Source organism: Canis lupus, chromosome 10 (genome assembly GCF_003254725.2).
Source record: "Canis lupus dingo isolate Sandy chromosome 10, ASM325472v2, whole genome shotgun sequence".
In the NCBI taxonomy this organism is placed as follows: domain Eukaryota; kingdom Metazoa; phylum Chordata; class Mammalia; order Carnivora; family Canidae; genus Canis; species Canis lupus.
Window position 1 is genome coordinate 44,288,180 of NC_064252.1, and position 14,464 is coordinate 44,302,643.

Here is a 14,464-nt window from a genome sequence, read left to right on the forward strand (position 1 = left end):
ACGCCTGCCTTTGGCTCAGAGCGTAATCCTGGATTCCCGGGTTCGAATCCCACTTTGGCTCCTTGCATGGAGCCTGCTTCTTCCTCTGCCTATGTCTCTGTCTCTCTCTCTGTGTCTCTCATGAATAAATAAATAAAATCTTTTAAAAAAAAATGAGTTGGGAAGTTATACTCATGAAGGGGAGTGATCCAATGACCCATAATACTAAGCCTATGAGAATAATATCTTGGAAGTGGCAAAAAAGTATTATACTGGAAATGATTCTAAACTTGCTTTTAATTAAAACAAATTTCCTAAAGGAAACTTTCAAGTTTTAAAATTAACCAGTTTCTCTTTCAAATCATAATAGGTGTTGTAGGATAAGATTCACCACCATGCTATCCTCTATCCTGCTTTGGGGACTTATTGCCCTCATTGGTAAGTCATTGATTGACATGTAGCATTGTTTGCAGGGTGTCCACAAAAACATTTAGCATAGTTGTGAATCAAAAAAAGCAATGATCACATGTAATGGAGGGGTGGGCTCTTCTTCTAATCAGCTTGGCTGTCAATCAACTGCTTACATCTCTAATTAAGTGTATTCTGCTTGCCAAGCATGTGAAGTCACTATCAGTGGGAATTTATGGAACAGTACCTTGGGAGGCAAGACATATAAAGATAAAATTATTAATACCAGGTAGTAAATAAGAGTTAAAGGAGTATAGTCAGAAAAAGACACTAGTCTAGGAGAGGTTTAGAATAGAGTTCACATCTAGTCAGGATGTTGAGACCAGAAAGGTTTTCTTGGAGGATGTGATACTTGAAGAATGTTTGTGTTTTGATAAGAGAAGAAAAGAGTCTATGCTGGATGGTTGAATGCCTTTAGTATATATAGCAAGGCAGAAATGCATGGAAAGTATTGGGGGTATAGTAAACAGATCAGTGTGACCAGAACAGAAGTGAGGATTTCTGAGGGGACTCCTAGAAAGGTAAGCTGGTGAGATGGTGAGGGACTTTGAATAAGAAAAGATAGAAAATTTGGCTTAGGAAAAATGTAAAGCCCTTGTAAACCATGTTTGAGTTGTCTTTAAGAATAGAGTGAAGTGGGGTGCCAGGGTGGCTCAGTGGTTGAACCTTGGTTCAGGGCGTGATTCCGCAGTCTCAGGATCGAGTCCCACATTGGGCTCCCTGCATGGAGCCTGCTTCTCCCTCTGCCTCTCTCTCATAAATAAATAAATAAATAAATAAATAAATAAATAAATAAATAAAATCTTAAAAAAAATAAAAAGAATAGAGTGAAGATTGAGAATTGAGGAAAAAAATGTTTCTAAAATGTTTAATTCTAAATGTGAAAAGTGAAGCTACAGAAAAGTGATAATTTCCAATTATTTATATGGTCAAAGGTAGGGGAACATAGTTTTAAATTTTTATTCCTTCTTTAATGTCCAGGTGGGAGCAGAGTTCTATAGCCAGTAGACTAATTATGAGCTACTCTACTAGCTATGTTTGACTGAAAGGTAACTATAATTAAGAAGGACCTGTGTGTTTATGATGTCAACACAAGTAGTGTAAAGTTTTGGTCATATTCTAATCCTCTTAAAGCAATTTTAGGGATGCATGAGCCTGCTGGGAATCCTGGTTAAAGTGCAGATTCTTTGACCTTAGACCTAAAGACTCAAACTCAATAGAGTCATACTAGGTTCAATAGACCTAGTATGAGAAGCCCAGAAATAAGCATTTTTTAAAAAAATGTTTTATTTTATTATTTATTCATGAGAGACAGAGAGAGAGAGAGAGAGAGAGAGGCAGAGACACAGGCAGAGGGAGAAGCAGGCTCCATGCTGGGAGCCCGATGTGGGACTCGATCCCAGGACTCCAGAATCAGGCCCTGGGCTGAAGGTGACGCTAAACCGCTGAGCCACCCGGACTGCCCAGAAATATGCATTTTTAATAGGCATCCAGATCGCTTTGATACCTGTGGTCTGTGGTCCACACATTGAGCATAGCAAAGGCTGGCTCTCCAGTCAGAAGAAATTGAAATTTTTGACATATGGACACTTGATCCAGATAATTTAGATAATTCCTTTACTTTTCATTTATTCACTCATTCATCCATTCACCCATCCATTCATGTATCCGTTCACAAATATTTACTGACTGTCCACTTTGTGCCAGGCATTGTTCTAGGTGCTGAGGAGGATATAGTAGAGGGGAAAAAATGTTCTATGAGAGGAATAGACAGAAAAAAGGAGAGGAACAAATAAAATAAGGAAAGAAGGAAGACATGTTAGGTGGTGATAACTGATATAAATAAAATAATGTAAGGTAATGGATGATAAGGAATGAGGCATGACTGTGTTGCCTTTTTAATATAAGTAGGATAAAAAGACTCTTTAATAAGGTAATTTTAAAAAAATTGTTGTAGAATGTTCCAAACACATAAAATGGGGGAGGGAATAATGTAAATAACTCCCATGTACCCTTCATCAAGCATCTATATGGTTTTCAACACTTTACTATTCTTATTTTATCTATCCCTCATCTTTGCATTTTTTGGGTAGAGGGGGAGGCTAAAATATTGTAAAGCAACCCAAAACATCAAACCATTTTACCTGTAAATGTCTTAGTATGCATTTAAAATGTATAAGGACCAGCTCTGGCAAAATGTTCCTAGCTCACCTTAAACATTTCCTGCCCTAGACCAGGAATGAGCCTTTTTTCTGAGAAGCGCTGATTCCTCTGAGTGGAAAATAGTGTTTGGAGATCACAAGATGAGTACCAGGGGTTCTCCATTGCTATTAGGCCATTATTCCTTCCAGTTCTTCTCAGTGGAGAGAACTTAGAAAGTATTTTTTTAAGAGAAAAATAATTATGCATTCATACTGATATTTCATATTAGTATTTATGAATACAAAGTATTTATTAAAAATCCTGGTTCCTAAAAACATTAACATGATTACTTATTTATATATAATAGTTTCAAAATAACTATGGCAGTATTACCAAACAACAACAATCCTGTGCATATAGATTAAGATTTTCTTATGATTCTTTATGTTCATAGGGTGTATTTCACTAGTTGTATTTACTTACATTGACCTGTTTTTAAGTCACTAGAAATAATTCTCTTCTATGTGTTAATTAAATTTTTAATTTGACATAATATTTGTCTTTCACTTTTTAGGATTTTTTTCTATTTGATTTATTTATTTTTAATTGTAGAAACATTTACATGGCTCCAAAATAAAAACTATAAAAAAGGTACATTTAGAGAAGTCTAGCCTCTATCCCTGTCCCTTTTACCTCTCCTTCCCTTCCCTGATAACTAACAATTTTTATTAGTTTTTGGTTCATCCTTGTATTGTTTTTTATGGTTATATAAGGAAATCACACACACACAAACACAAAATCATATTTTTCCCTTTTTCAAACAAAGAATACAATTCTATAAATACTATTCTTTACCTGGAGATAATGTTATAGAATCATATAGAGTTCTTCCTCTTTCCTTTTTTACAGCTACATAGTAATCTGTTGTGTGGAAGTGGCTTAGCTTATTCAATCTCTATATGAATGACACTTGAATTGTTCCCAGATCTTTGCTGTTAAACAACAGCCTATTGCAAAATTTCCTTCCACAGCAATGTATAAAACTGCTTATTCCCTCACAGCCTCATCATCAGAATACATTGTCAAGCTTTTGGATTCTTGCCAATTAAATATGTAAAAAATAGTGTCTCAGTGGCGTTCTCTTTTGAGTGTGTGTGAGCACTTTTTTATATATTTAAGTATTCTTTTCTTTTCTTTGTTTATAAACTATTTATTCATATCTTTTGCTTGATAAGGTGGGATTTGAACAGTCCTGAAGGCAGTGAAGCAGCAAATCATGTAGATACCTGGAGAAGAGGCATTCTAGGCAAAAGGATCTATAAATATAAAGGTCTTTTTTTTTTTTCTTAATATAAAGGTCTTGAGGCAGGAACCTGCCTGGCATGTTGGAGGATAAGCGAGGAGAAGAATGTGACTATAGAAGAGGGAGGGAAGGGAAAGAGAAGTCAGAAAGTGAGCAAAGGCTAGATCAGGTAGGGCTTGAAGGTCACAATCAAATGATTGGAAAGGCACTGGAAGATTAAGAGAAAAGACTGATATGACCCCATGCATGTTTCCACAAACCACTCTGGCTTCTGGGGAATAGACTGCAAGGGCAGAGAAGGGAGGTCAGTTAGGAGGCTCTTAAAATAATCTAGATGAGCACTAGTGGTGGTTTGGACCTGGTGGTGAAGAGTGGTCAAATATGGTATATGTTGTTGGTCTGCACCCTCAGTCACTGCTTCTACACCTCTGTCTCACATATGATCTGTGTCATGAAAATTCATCCATTCATTCACTTGTGTGTATTTCCTACACATATTGTAGGCACAAAATTCTACACTGAGGGCCATGGAGAGTGCCAATACCATGCCCTTTGCATCACATGAAAATGCACCACTGCTTAGAGAAGCTTAATGGCTTTACTGGTTTCTATTGGTTTTTATTATCTAAATAGGCTTTCTATGTATTCTGAGTTTACTTGATAGTTTCACTGTCTGACTTTTTGGTACATTTATAATACCTTTTTTTTTGGCCTGTTTGTAGTTGGGAGAGAGTAGATTATGCCTGTATTTTATTTGTTTTGATGAGTATTGCTTTTTAAAAAGTTAATATTTAGAGCTGCTTTGTTTTCCTTTTAAAATAAATATTTATAAGGAATAGTTCCATTGGTAGTGTGCCTAATTCTAAGAGTCTCTTTATATTATTAAGTTAATCAGAACTAGATCTATAGTGAATGGGTAAAATCCATGTCTCTATTAAAAAACACCATTTACAACACTAAGTGAAACAACAAATATAATTTCTTAGAACAAGTATTTGTAGTCTTAAAATATAAGCCAACAGTCCTAGGAACTATTAAAACAAACTTTTCAACTTAGAGAAAAACTCTTTATCTCCTTTAGTAAATAGACTTGGACAGGAAGTCACTTCATAATGACAAAATAAAAAAGTATAGGAATAGGATATAACTTAAGTTTCTATGGAAAGTTTAATTTTATTTCCAATTTTACTAATTATACTTAGAAATGCCACAGGAACATGATAGAAAATGAATATTTTAAGTTAATGGTACCCTTCCTTTTTATCTTAAGTGGTATTGGTACCCTTCTTTCTTGTTTTCTTAAACAGAGGTAATTGTTAATCCAGATATTTACATCCCCAGAAGTATTTGTGTCAGAAGTATCTGAAAATTTCTCTCAAAGTTCCTGCTTAAAACTCTAGTGGCAATTTTAATTCTGATCAAGATTGTAGCAAATATTTTTGAGACCTATAAAAACTGATTTTCATAATACTTTGTACATGTTTAGAATTAAGTACTTCATTAAAATTTGGTAGGGTGGCAGGGAGCACCTGGCTGGCGCAGTTAGTAGAACATGTGATTTTTGATCTCTAGGTCGTGAGTTTAAGCCTCACGTTGGATATGGACAAAAATTTTAAGGTTGGAGTAAAGTGGAAAGGGGGAATCTTCTTTTTTGTCTGATGAGCCATTCTAGGGGTCTTGGGGAGAGAATTGGGAAAAAGTAGGTATATGGCTTCCTCTTTGGTTTAGTATGCTCATTATAGTAACTTGAGCAATATTTCTCACAGGTTTCATGAGAATTATCATTCTGTCCCCCAGGCACTTCTAGGGGCTCGTACCCTTTCACTCACTCAATGAAGCCCCACCTGCATCCCCGCCTATACCATGGCTGCTATGGTGACATCATGACCATGGAGACCTCTGGTGCCGCCTGTGATATAACCAGGTTGATGAACTGTGGTAAGTGAGAAGCAATGTAAACATTTGGCTTTCCCCTTTGGCATTTTCATATTCTTTTTTAGGAAGTAGCTTAATTTTGAAAAAGCATAATCAATGTTATAGCAATAAGATCAAAATTAAAAATTAGAAGAAAGCAGAATCCCAACCATCCTAACAAACTGCTTCTTTTCATTTTCCCCCTATTCTTTCCAAACCTTATCCACATGTTTTTTTCTACATAATGAAATGATTGCTTACATAAAATATTAAATTCTATCTTTTTTTTGTTATGTGTTTACTTTATATTACAGCATGAGCATTTTAAGCAAGTCTCTTGCTCTTTGTACATCCTGTCTTTTGTAATCCTGTTCCAAAGCCTTCTTCATGTTATCCCAGTATTAGAACACCAGTGCTGGATGCAACTACAAAGTCAATCTAATCCTGCCTCCCCAATTTATAGATCTGAAAACTGAGGCTCAGCAAGAAGAGACTTCTCATGGCCCTAGAGCTAGGTAGTGGCAGAACCAGACTCAAATTTAGGTTGGCTGACTTCTAGTCCAAGAGTCTTCCCATTGCACCAATGTGGCAGGTAACAGAAGACCAAGAAAGACAGCAGAAGTGGTATCTGCCTGGGCTTGTGGACATTTCAGGGTTTATGCAATTAGAGATTTAAAACAAAAGTCCTAGAATAGTTATTCCTGGGCTGCAGGTTGTGGTCAGGGGCTGTGATTAACTTATTAAACTTGGAAAAGGGTTCTCTTTTGAAGTAAATAGTTTATTTTTTATTGACATAGGGATCCGTGGTTCTGAAATGTTTGCTGAGATGGATTTGAGAGCCTTAAAGACTTACCAGATTCTGATCAAAGAAGTTGGGCTGAGGCATTGTGTAGACCCTGCACTCATTGCTGCCATCATCTCCAGAGAAAGCCATGGTGGAGCCGTCCTGAAAGATGGTTGGGACCACAGGGGACTTAAATTTGGCTTGATGCAGGTACTTGGCAAGATGCTTTCAGTTTTCCTCACTGTATCTTTCTTTATGGGAGCTCGATCCAAACTGGATGGCCATTTGCAGTACTTCCAGGCTTCAACACACCTTGGTATTTCAGCATAATTTGGACTTAGGTATTTCTGTAACACACCTTTGGTATTTCATTCCAGATTTATCAGTTTTGGGGTATCTTTAGAAAAAGGATTTTATGAGTTTTATAACTACAATTTGTAATTAATAATGGGCAATGCACTTCAATTGAGAAAACCTTATAAAGGGCACTATTAGAGGTACCCATTTGGGATTTATAAAGTAGTTTTATCCATGTAGTTCAAAACACTAGGATTAAGCTCTACTTGACCTAAATTGTTCTTTAGGCAAATTGGAGGAAGGGGACCCAAATTATCTGAATGTTTGTATCCAATCTTTATTTTAAATTCTCTATAGAAATCCAAGCTTCAAACTGTCCCAGTTAGAAACAATTTTTTTTATTGTAAATGTCTAGACATTGAGTACTAATTATTTATTTTGAAACAACTTTTTCATGTTTATTTATATTTGAGATCTTAACTAAAACTATGCCACATCCACATCTCTCAAATCATACTTTATTTCTCTGACTCTCTTTTCTGTGAGAGAAGGTAGAATGGATTCTGTGGGGATAAAGTAAGGGGGCTGATGGCAGCGTCTGTGTCCTTGAACACAAGGAAGAGATATTGGGAATAGCTGAAAAATGTGTTGCTTCATCCAGATGCTGACATGATTATCTGATTTTTCTAGCTTGATAAAAAAATTCATCACCCTGTTGGTACCTGGGACAGCAAAGAACACCTTCTGCAGGCTGTTGGGATTCTCACAGACAAAATTAAGGCAATCCAGAAAAAATTCCCCACGTGGAATGTGGCTCAACACCTCAAAGGTAGGCCATATTTGTGGAGCTTGTTTAAAAGAGCAGTGAGTGAGACCTCTGAAGGCCATATGTGCCCTGGGCCTCTCTGGGAGCATTCTCCTGGAGTCAGCAGTGGGCCTGGGAGGATCTGCCAAAAGGTTTCACTAGTGGTCTCTGAACCACTGAGTTACTTTGAATAGTCTTTCTTCCCAACTTCCTTTTCCTCTTCTGCCATATGTTGGTGTTCATATTACATGTCTTATTGGTAACTGAGCCATTGAGTGATGCCATAAGGATTAATGCAATAGTTTAAAAGAATATGTTTGCCTTCTTCTGATAGGCTTTTTCTTAATGCAAGAAACTTAACCATTTTCTTTGTTTGAACAAATGTTTACCCTGAGCATTCTCAGTGACATTAGGGCTTAGATACTATATTTAAGTGGAGATCTCTGCTTAGTTGATCCCAGATCTCCTTAAGTTCAGCATCTTCTAGGCTGAATTAAATAACTAGCCTCCCACCAAAAATTTGCTCTTTCTTCTGTTTTTCTGTCTCTTCTCTTTTTTTCTGTCTTCATGAAAGGCCCCATAATATGTCTAGTCATTCCAGCCAGAACATCAGATTGTTTTCTTAGGTTCTCTGGTCCCTTCTGTTTTCACATCCAACCACATCAAGTCCTATCGAGTCTACCTTTTATAGACCTATGGTGTGCATATACCTTTCTCCTCCCACATTTTAATGTCCTTATTTTAGAATAAACAATTTCTGTTTTCTATTTCAGGGTCCCTGAAGTCAGGGATCAGGACTGGGGTCTTTTTCTCTACATATCAGAGCAGAGCACAGTTATGTTAAACACATAAATAACTCCTGAAGATTAAAATTCTTGGGTAAAATACCATACACACACATGCATACACACACATATCCCTACAAAGAAATAATTATGTCTTGGGTATCACTGTGCATCCAGCATTCAGTATGGCACCCATCCTGGCACATAGTAGGTGTGTAAAAACATTTATTGAATGACTGAATGAGGGAGTGAATAAATAAGTAAACTTTTTAAAAAATGAATAAGTTAGTGACTGGGAGAATGCTATAAATATTGCCAGACTGAAGATTTGCTGGGGATCAAGTTTTGGACTATGTAGTCCTGGGCTACATAAGAAGCAAATATGGCTTTTGCAACAACAACAACAACAACAACAAAAACCCAAAGTTTTTTGAAGGAAGAGAGAAGGAAAGCAATCTGGAATTTTTCCAGAGATTCTTAGGGTAATTGTTCCTTTCAGGAGGGGAGGAAGGGGGAAAGAGAATCTGGGACTGTCTGCTTTGGAACATTTGCCTAGAGGGCTTACATCCTAGGAATGCTCATATCTTATTTCTGCTGAAAGTTAATATTTCAATCTGAACCTCTGTTTCATTTCAGGTGGTCTCTCGGCCTATAAGTCAGGAATCGATGCCATTGTCACCCCAGTGGATATAGACAATGACTTGGTCAATGATCTTCTCGCTCGAGCTAAATTCTATAAAAGACATGGCTTCTAGGCAAAGCTCTGTGGGTGGGCTGGGTTGGCAGGTGTTCAGATGGCCCCTCATAGAGAGTTTGATATTGATGTGTTGTACTCAACACAAAGAAATGGTTGCAATTATGACAGAAAATTCATTTCTCAGTTTTCTTAATGCAAATAAGCATTACAAAAGAAAAGGAAAAGGAAACCCACTCAGTTCATAATATAATTCCCATGAAATGTTCACAGACATATATGCATAATTATTTCATAGTAAACTTGATTATCATGGTAAGTGACATCTACATATTTCAGTGAGGCCTTATTTTATTCCATGATTTCAAAGCCCACTGACCCTCTGTTTTACCAGAATTGTTAACAAGAGAGCCTGATCTGAACCTTTCTCCCTTTCCAAGTATCTGTCCAAGCCACTAAGGCTTTGATTGTGAGATATGCTTAACTCAAAAGCCAGTCAACCTGTGGGACAATGGAGAAGCTAGAGATGGAATTCTAGTTTCACAAGTAACTGAGAGCTGACTGTGGTGAAGCTGATCTTCTAAAAGTGTTATATACTATGTCCCTGGCTCACACCAACCTTCTGTGTATTCTTCCTTTTGTTTGCTGAAGATCCAGGGACTGGCTTCTACTTTCAGTAATTCCTGCCACATATATGTTCAAAGAGTCCACTCTCCACAAAACATGGCAGAAGATAAGCATATAGGACCTGAATGAGATATGGTTCTTCAGTTGCGAGCAAAAGTAACCAATTCTGGAAAATTTAAGGAACAAAAGCAATTATGAGAAGAAGGCTGTCAAAAGGCTCATAGAAACTAGGTCAAGGACATAAAGAGAAACCAGGCAGCTCTGTGCAGCAGGAACCAGTTGACCATTCTTGATAGCATTCCCACTGCATGAATGAATTAGCACTCTCCTTGCATAAATGTACTCCAGATATTTTTCATCCATCCTTTTATCATTCTGCTTCACTTTCATAGTTCCATAAGAGATATTCTGATGAGCTTATCTTGGGTTATATATACATTCTTACTCCTTGGCTACTTTGCTCTTTGGTCTGGTTCAGACCACCCATAATGGAAAAGAGATCCCTAGAATGAAAAGCCTGGTATAGTTTGTAGCTTTACAGTCATCCTCAGGAGAGAACACAAATAATAATGTCAGAGTATAAAGCCCTCAAAGTCCCTACTGACATGGCTCCTGCTGGGCCTTTAGCTTTTGAGGGGAATATTTTTTTTTGAGGGGAATATTTGATAAAAGTTTCTACCCATTACTTCTCTTTATGAGAAGGAATCAAAATTAAACACATCTATCTCTGAGTGCCCCTGGAGAAAGCCAGGTAAACCCTTCTCTGCCCAACAACCCCTTACCCTAGCCTGAAGATTTGACCCAGGCAGAACTGGGACCCTGTGTTTCACTGGGCGGAGCCAATGGTCAGCTATGATGGCAGCCCAGCAGCATACAGTCCAGCATCCTTTATAATTGGTTGAAAACCATACTGTACCAGTTGTTAAATATTTTGATTATCATCCCTGCATGTGGGCAATCCAGAATGTTCTTTAGATGTTTACTTAAGAATGATTTCTTCCGGGTTCCCCCAAAAGCATGTACTCCACTTAATTGCCAGCCCCTTCAATGTCACTACCTGAAGCAATAAAGTATGTCAGGTAAGATAATTTTCAAGTAATTTGAAAAACAACAAATAGTTTGCTGACTTAGATTCTGAATTGATTCCCCCAGTAGTCTCTTTATGACTGGGATACCAAAGGTGATGTTCTATAGGAAAGTCCATATTTAAGGTGTCTTAGTTTGGTTCCCATAGAAACAGACCCTGAGACAAGGAGTCGGGTCCAGGTAGCTTATTTGAGAGGTACAAGGAACACTGGTATGAACTGGCTTGGTGATACCGGGAAAGGAAGAAAGCCAGCAAAATGTGTGTCATTAAACCAGCTAACATGATGGGCACTGGAGCTCACCCCCACCCCCCAAGCAAACATTAAGGAATGGTACAAAATGCACAAGTCAGAATTATCTACACATGGGATAAGGAGCTGGGGCATTTATACATCTACTTTAAGAGCCATTAATTGAGGGATCTTCCTGTTGGGGGCTGGGGAGAGCCTGTTACTTCTGTGCTCCTCTGCTCTGCCATGCAAATAGGCAGCACACTTTTCTGCAGTTCCAAGGAAAGGAGATTGTAGGCACAGATGCAGATACTGGCAGCTGGAAATCACTTGAGAATCCCGGAATGTCTAGGGATATGGGAAGGGCACTGACAGCATCACTTCACAAAGCTTAGGTATACCTGGAGGTTGAGGAAATCTCTCCAATACTGTTTGCTTTCCTCCATGACCCAACAACACATTAAGAATATGGAAATAAATACAAGCCTCATTATTCCTCATGATTTCCAGGCCAAGTTCTTCCATAATCTATTAGAATTACTAATTAGAAATGATAGAACTGTCTCACTCTATTTTTCCAGTTGATATTGAGAATAATATTAAAGATGTTAGACTCAAATGTGACTCCATTATTCTTTCAATAATCTCCAATTTTCTTTCTTTCTTTCTTTCTTTCTTTCTTTCTTTCTTTCTTCTTTCTTTCTTTCTTTCTTTCTTTCTTTCTTTCTTTCTTCTTCTTTTCTTTCTTTTTTTTTTTTTTTTTTTTTTTTTTGCCTGTGTCCTCTTCAGGGATAATGAATGGCTCCATGTTTAGGTGTGTACAATGTCACCTCTTTTTGTTGTCTAAAAACTAAGCTCTCTTTGGAAAATGAAGAAAGTTTGTCTTATAAATAGTTTTGAAAGCAACAACAATAAAAAAATCTAAAACTATTTCCCGAGCTGGACTTGTTCATGGTTACATTCTCATCCTTTCTCTTTCTTGGCAATCAATACCTCACAGGACTTTCAGCATCAGTGCTGAGAACATTGTTAGAGGTCACAGATATGGAAGCACTTCATTCCCTTACTTCTTCTGCATAATGCTAAAGAACTACAATGAGAAGACCAATCTTGGGTATTGTAGAGACTAAAGGAAAATGTACTTGAGAAATTACTAAGCAATCATTGGTGGTGGTGTGGTGGCAGCATCTCCAGAGTGAGAGACTGCAAATCTGGGGGTTCACAAGGACACAGGATTCCTGGGAGAGTGAGAGCTCTGAAAGCTAAAAGACTGTAAAGGTAAAGTGACTGCAATACACCTCCTTGCCTGCCCCATTGGGTGTAGCCTTTGAAGCAGCCCTTAGTTTGTCTGCCTGGTGAATACAAAAGGGAGTGGAGTTATCTCTCAGCTTCTTTTTAGTTGCCATCTCAATATTTATTTGCATTGAATTTAAAATACACTGTTTATTTTTTTAAAGATTTATTTATTTTAGAGAGAGCGAGCATAGACACAAGTGGGAGGGGCAGAAGGAGAGGGAGAGAATCTCAAGCAGACTCCACGCTGGGCATAGTGCCCAACACTTGGGCTCAATCTCACAAACCTGAGATCATGACCTGAGCTAAAACCAAGAGTCAAACACTAAACTGTATTATCCAGGTGCCCCTAAAATACCCTCTTTAAAAAAGTTTTTTTAAATTGTGAAAAAATACACATACAGAAAAGTACACGTAGTAAGAAAACTGTTTAGAAAATAAACTATTAACAATGTCAAAAAAGACTAGTCACAGAACAGGAAAAGACATTTCAACAAATAAGTAAATATTGTGGTCTAATGCCTTGATCTATTCCCTTTCTTGGGGACCTAAAGTGGTATTTTAATTAATTTTTATAAACTTTTTGATGAAGTTTTATTAATATTTTATTCCAAGTCTTATGAAGAAAAAAACCCCTACAATTTATATTGCTAAGTTATGCATTTATTGTGCTGCATAATTTTTTCTTTGAATTTTTCTTCAATTTTTAAATTTTGGTAAAATATATAACACAAAATTCATCATTGTAACCATTTTTAAGTGTACAGCTCAGTGGTATTAATAACACTCATAATGTTGTGCATTCGTTACCACCATCCAATTCCATAATTCGTTTCATCTTATAAAATCTATACTCATTAAGTAATAACCCTATTCCTCCCTCCGACCTGCCCAGCCCCTGGCAACTACCATTCTGTTTTCTGTCTCTATAATTTTGACTAATCTAAGTACCTTCTGTAAATATTACCTTATTCTTAATGTTTCTCATGCCTCATTTAAGGAATATTTTCCTTTTTAAAATTTTTTTTTTATTTTGCCAACATATACCATAACACCCAGTGCTCATCCCGCCAAGTACTCCCCTCAGTGCCCATTACCCAGTCACCCCAACCCCACGCCCACCTCCCCTTCCACTACCCCTTGTTCATTTCCCAGAGTTAGGTGTCTCTCATGTTTTGTCACCCTCACTGATATATTCACTCATTTTATCTCCTTTCCCTTTATTCCCTTTCACTACTTTTTATATTCCCCAAATGAATGAGATAAGGAATATTTTCCATCATCAGATTATGAAGCTATTCTCCTACATTACTTCCAAATGTCTTATTGTTTTGTATTTCACATGTGGGTTGATGAAGCACTGGATTTTTGGTGTGGCGTGGTATAGAGATCCAATTAAATGTTTTTCTGTATGGATACCTAAAATTGTCTCAAAAACATTTATTGTAAAGATCATCTTTCCCTCACTGCCCTGCAGTGTCATCTCTATTTCTGATCTCTCTTCTGCTCATTGTTTACTTATTTCTACCAAACCAAACTATCTGATTTAGTATAGCTTTATTGTGAGTCTTGATTCCTGGTAAAGCAAATCCTACAACTTTGTTTTTCTCCTTGCATTTTTTATATAAACTTTCAATTAGCTTGTCAAGTTCCGCAAAAAATAGCAGTTAAGTTTTTTTTTAATTAAAAAACTTCAGCTTTCAGAGAACTTTTAGATTCACAACAAAATTGAGCAGAAAAAGTACCAAGAGTTCCCATATACTCCCTATCTCCACATATTCACAGCCTCCCCCAGTATCGATATCCAATACCACAGTGGTATATTTGTTATAATCAATGAACCTACATTGACACATCATTTTCATCTGAAGCCCATAGTTTATATTAGGGTTCATGTTGTACATTTTATGGGTTTTGACAAATGTATAATGACATATATCCATCATTAGAGTATCATACAAAATAGTTTCACTATCCTAAAAACCTTCTGAGCTCAGCCTACTCATCCCTTCCCTCTTCCCCCAGCCACTGATCATTTCACTTTTTCAACAGCTTTG

The 14,464-nt window shown here is 37.1% G+C and overlaps 1 protein-coding gene across 1 annotated transcript; it reads left to right on the forward strand.

Annotated features, from left to right (window-relative positions):
• The first annotated feature begins 374 nt into the window (after positions 1–374).
• LYG2 (lysozyme g2) lies at positions 375–11,770 on the forward strand. The gene is made up of 5 exons (XM_035695989.2): positions 375–417; positions 5,690–5,830; positions 6,604–6,800; positions 7,578–7,716; positions 9,114–11,770. Exons 1-5 carry the CDS (start codon positions 375–377, stop codon positions 9,230–9,232), a joined length of 639 nt encoding a protein of 212 aa, XP_035551882.1. The 3' UTR covers positions 9,233–11,770.
• The last annotated feature ends 2,694 nt before the right edge of the window (positions 11,771–14,464 follow it).

What these genes read in the sequence shown, in the direction of transcription:
- LYG2 (XM_035695989.2), top strand. Translation starts at nt 375, where the DNA reads ATGCTATCCTCTATCCTGCTTTGGGGACTTATTGCCCTCATTG. An exon ending in AACCAGGTTGATGAACTGTG is followed by an intron (nt 5,831 to 6,603) that starts GTAAGTGAGAAG and finishes TTATTGACATAG; the next exon opens with GGATCCGTGGTTCTGAAATG. An exon ending in TGTGGCTCAACACCTCAAAG is followed by an intron (nt 7,717 to 9,113) that starts GTAGGCCATATT and finishes GTTTCATTTCAG; the next exon opens with GTGGTCTCTCGGCCTATAAG.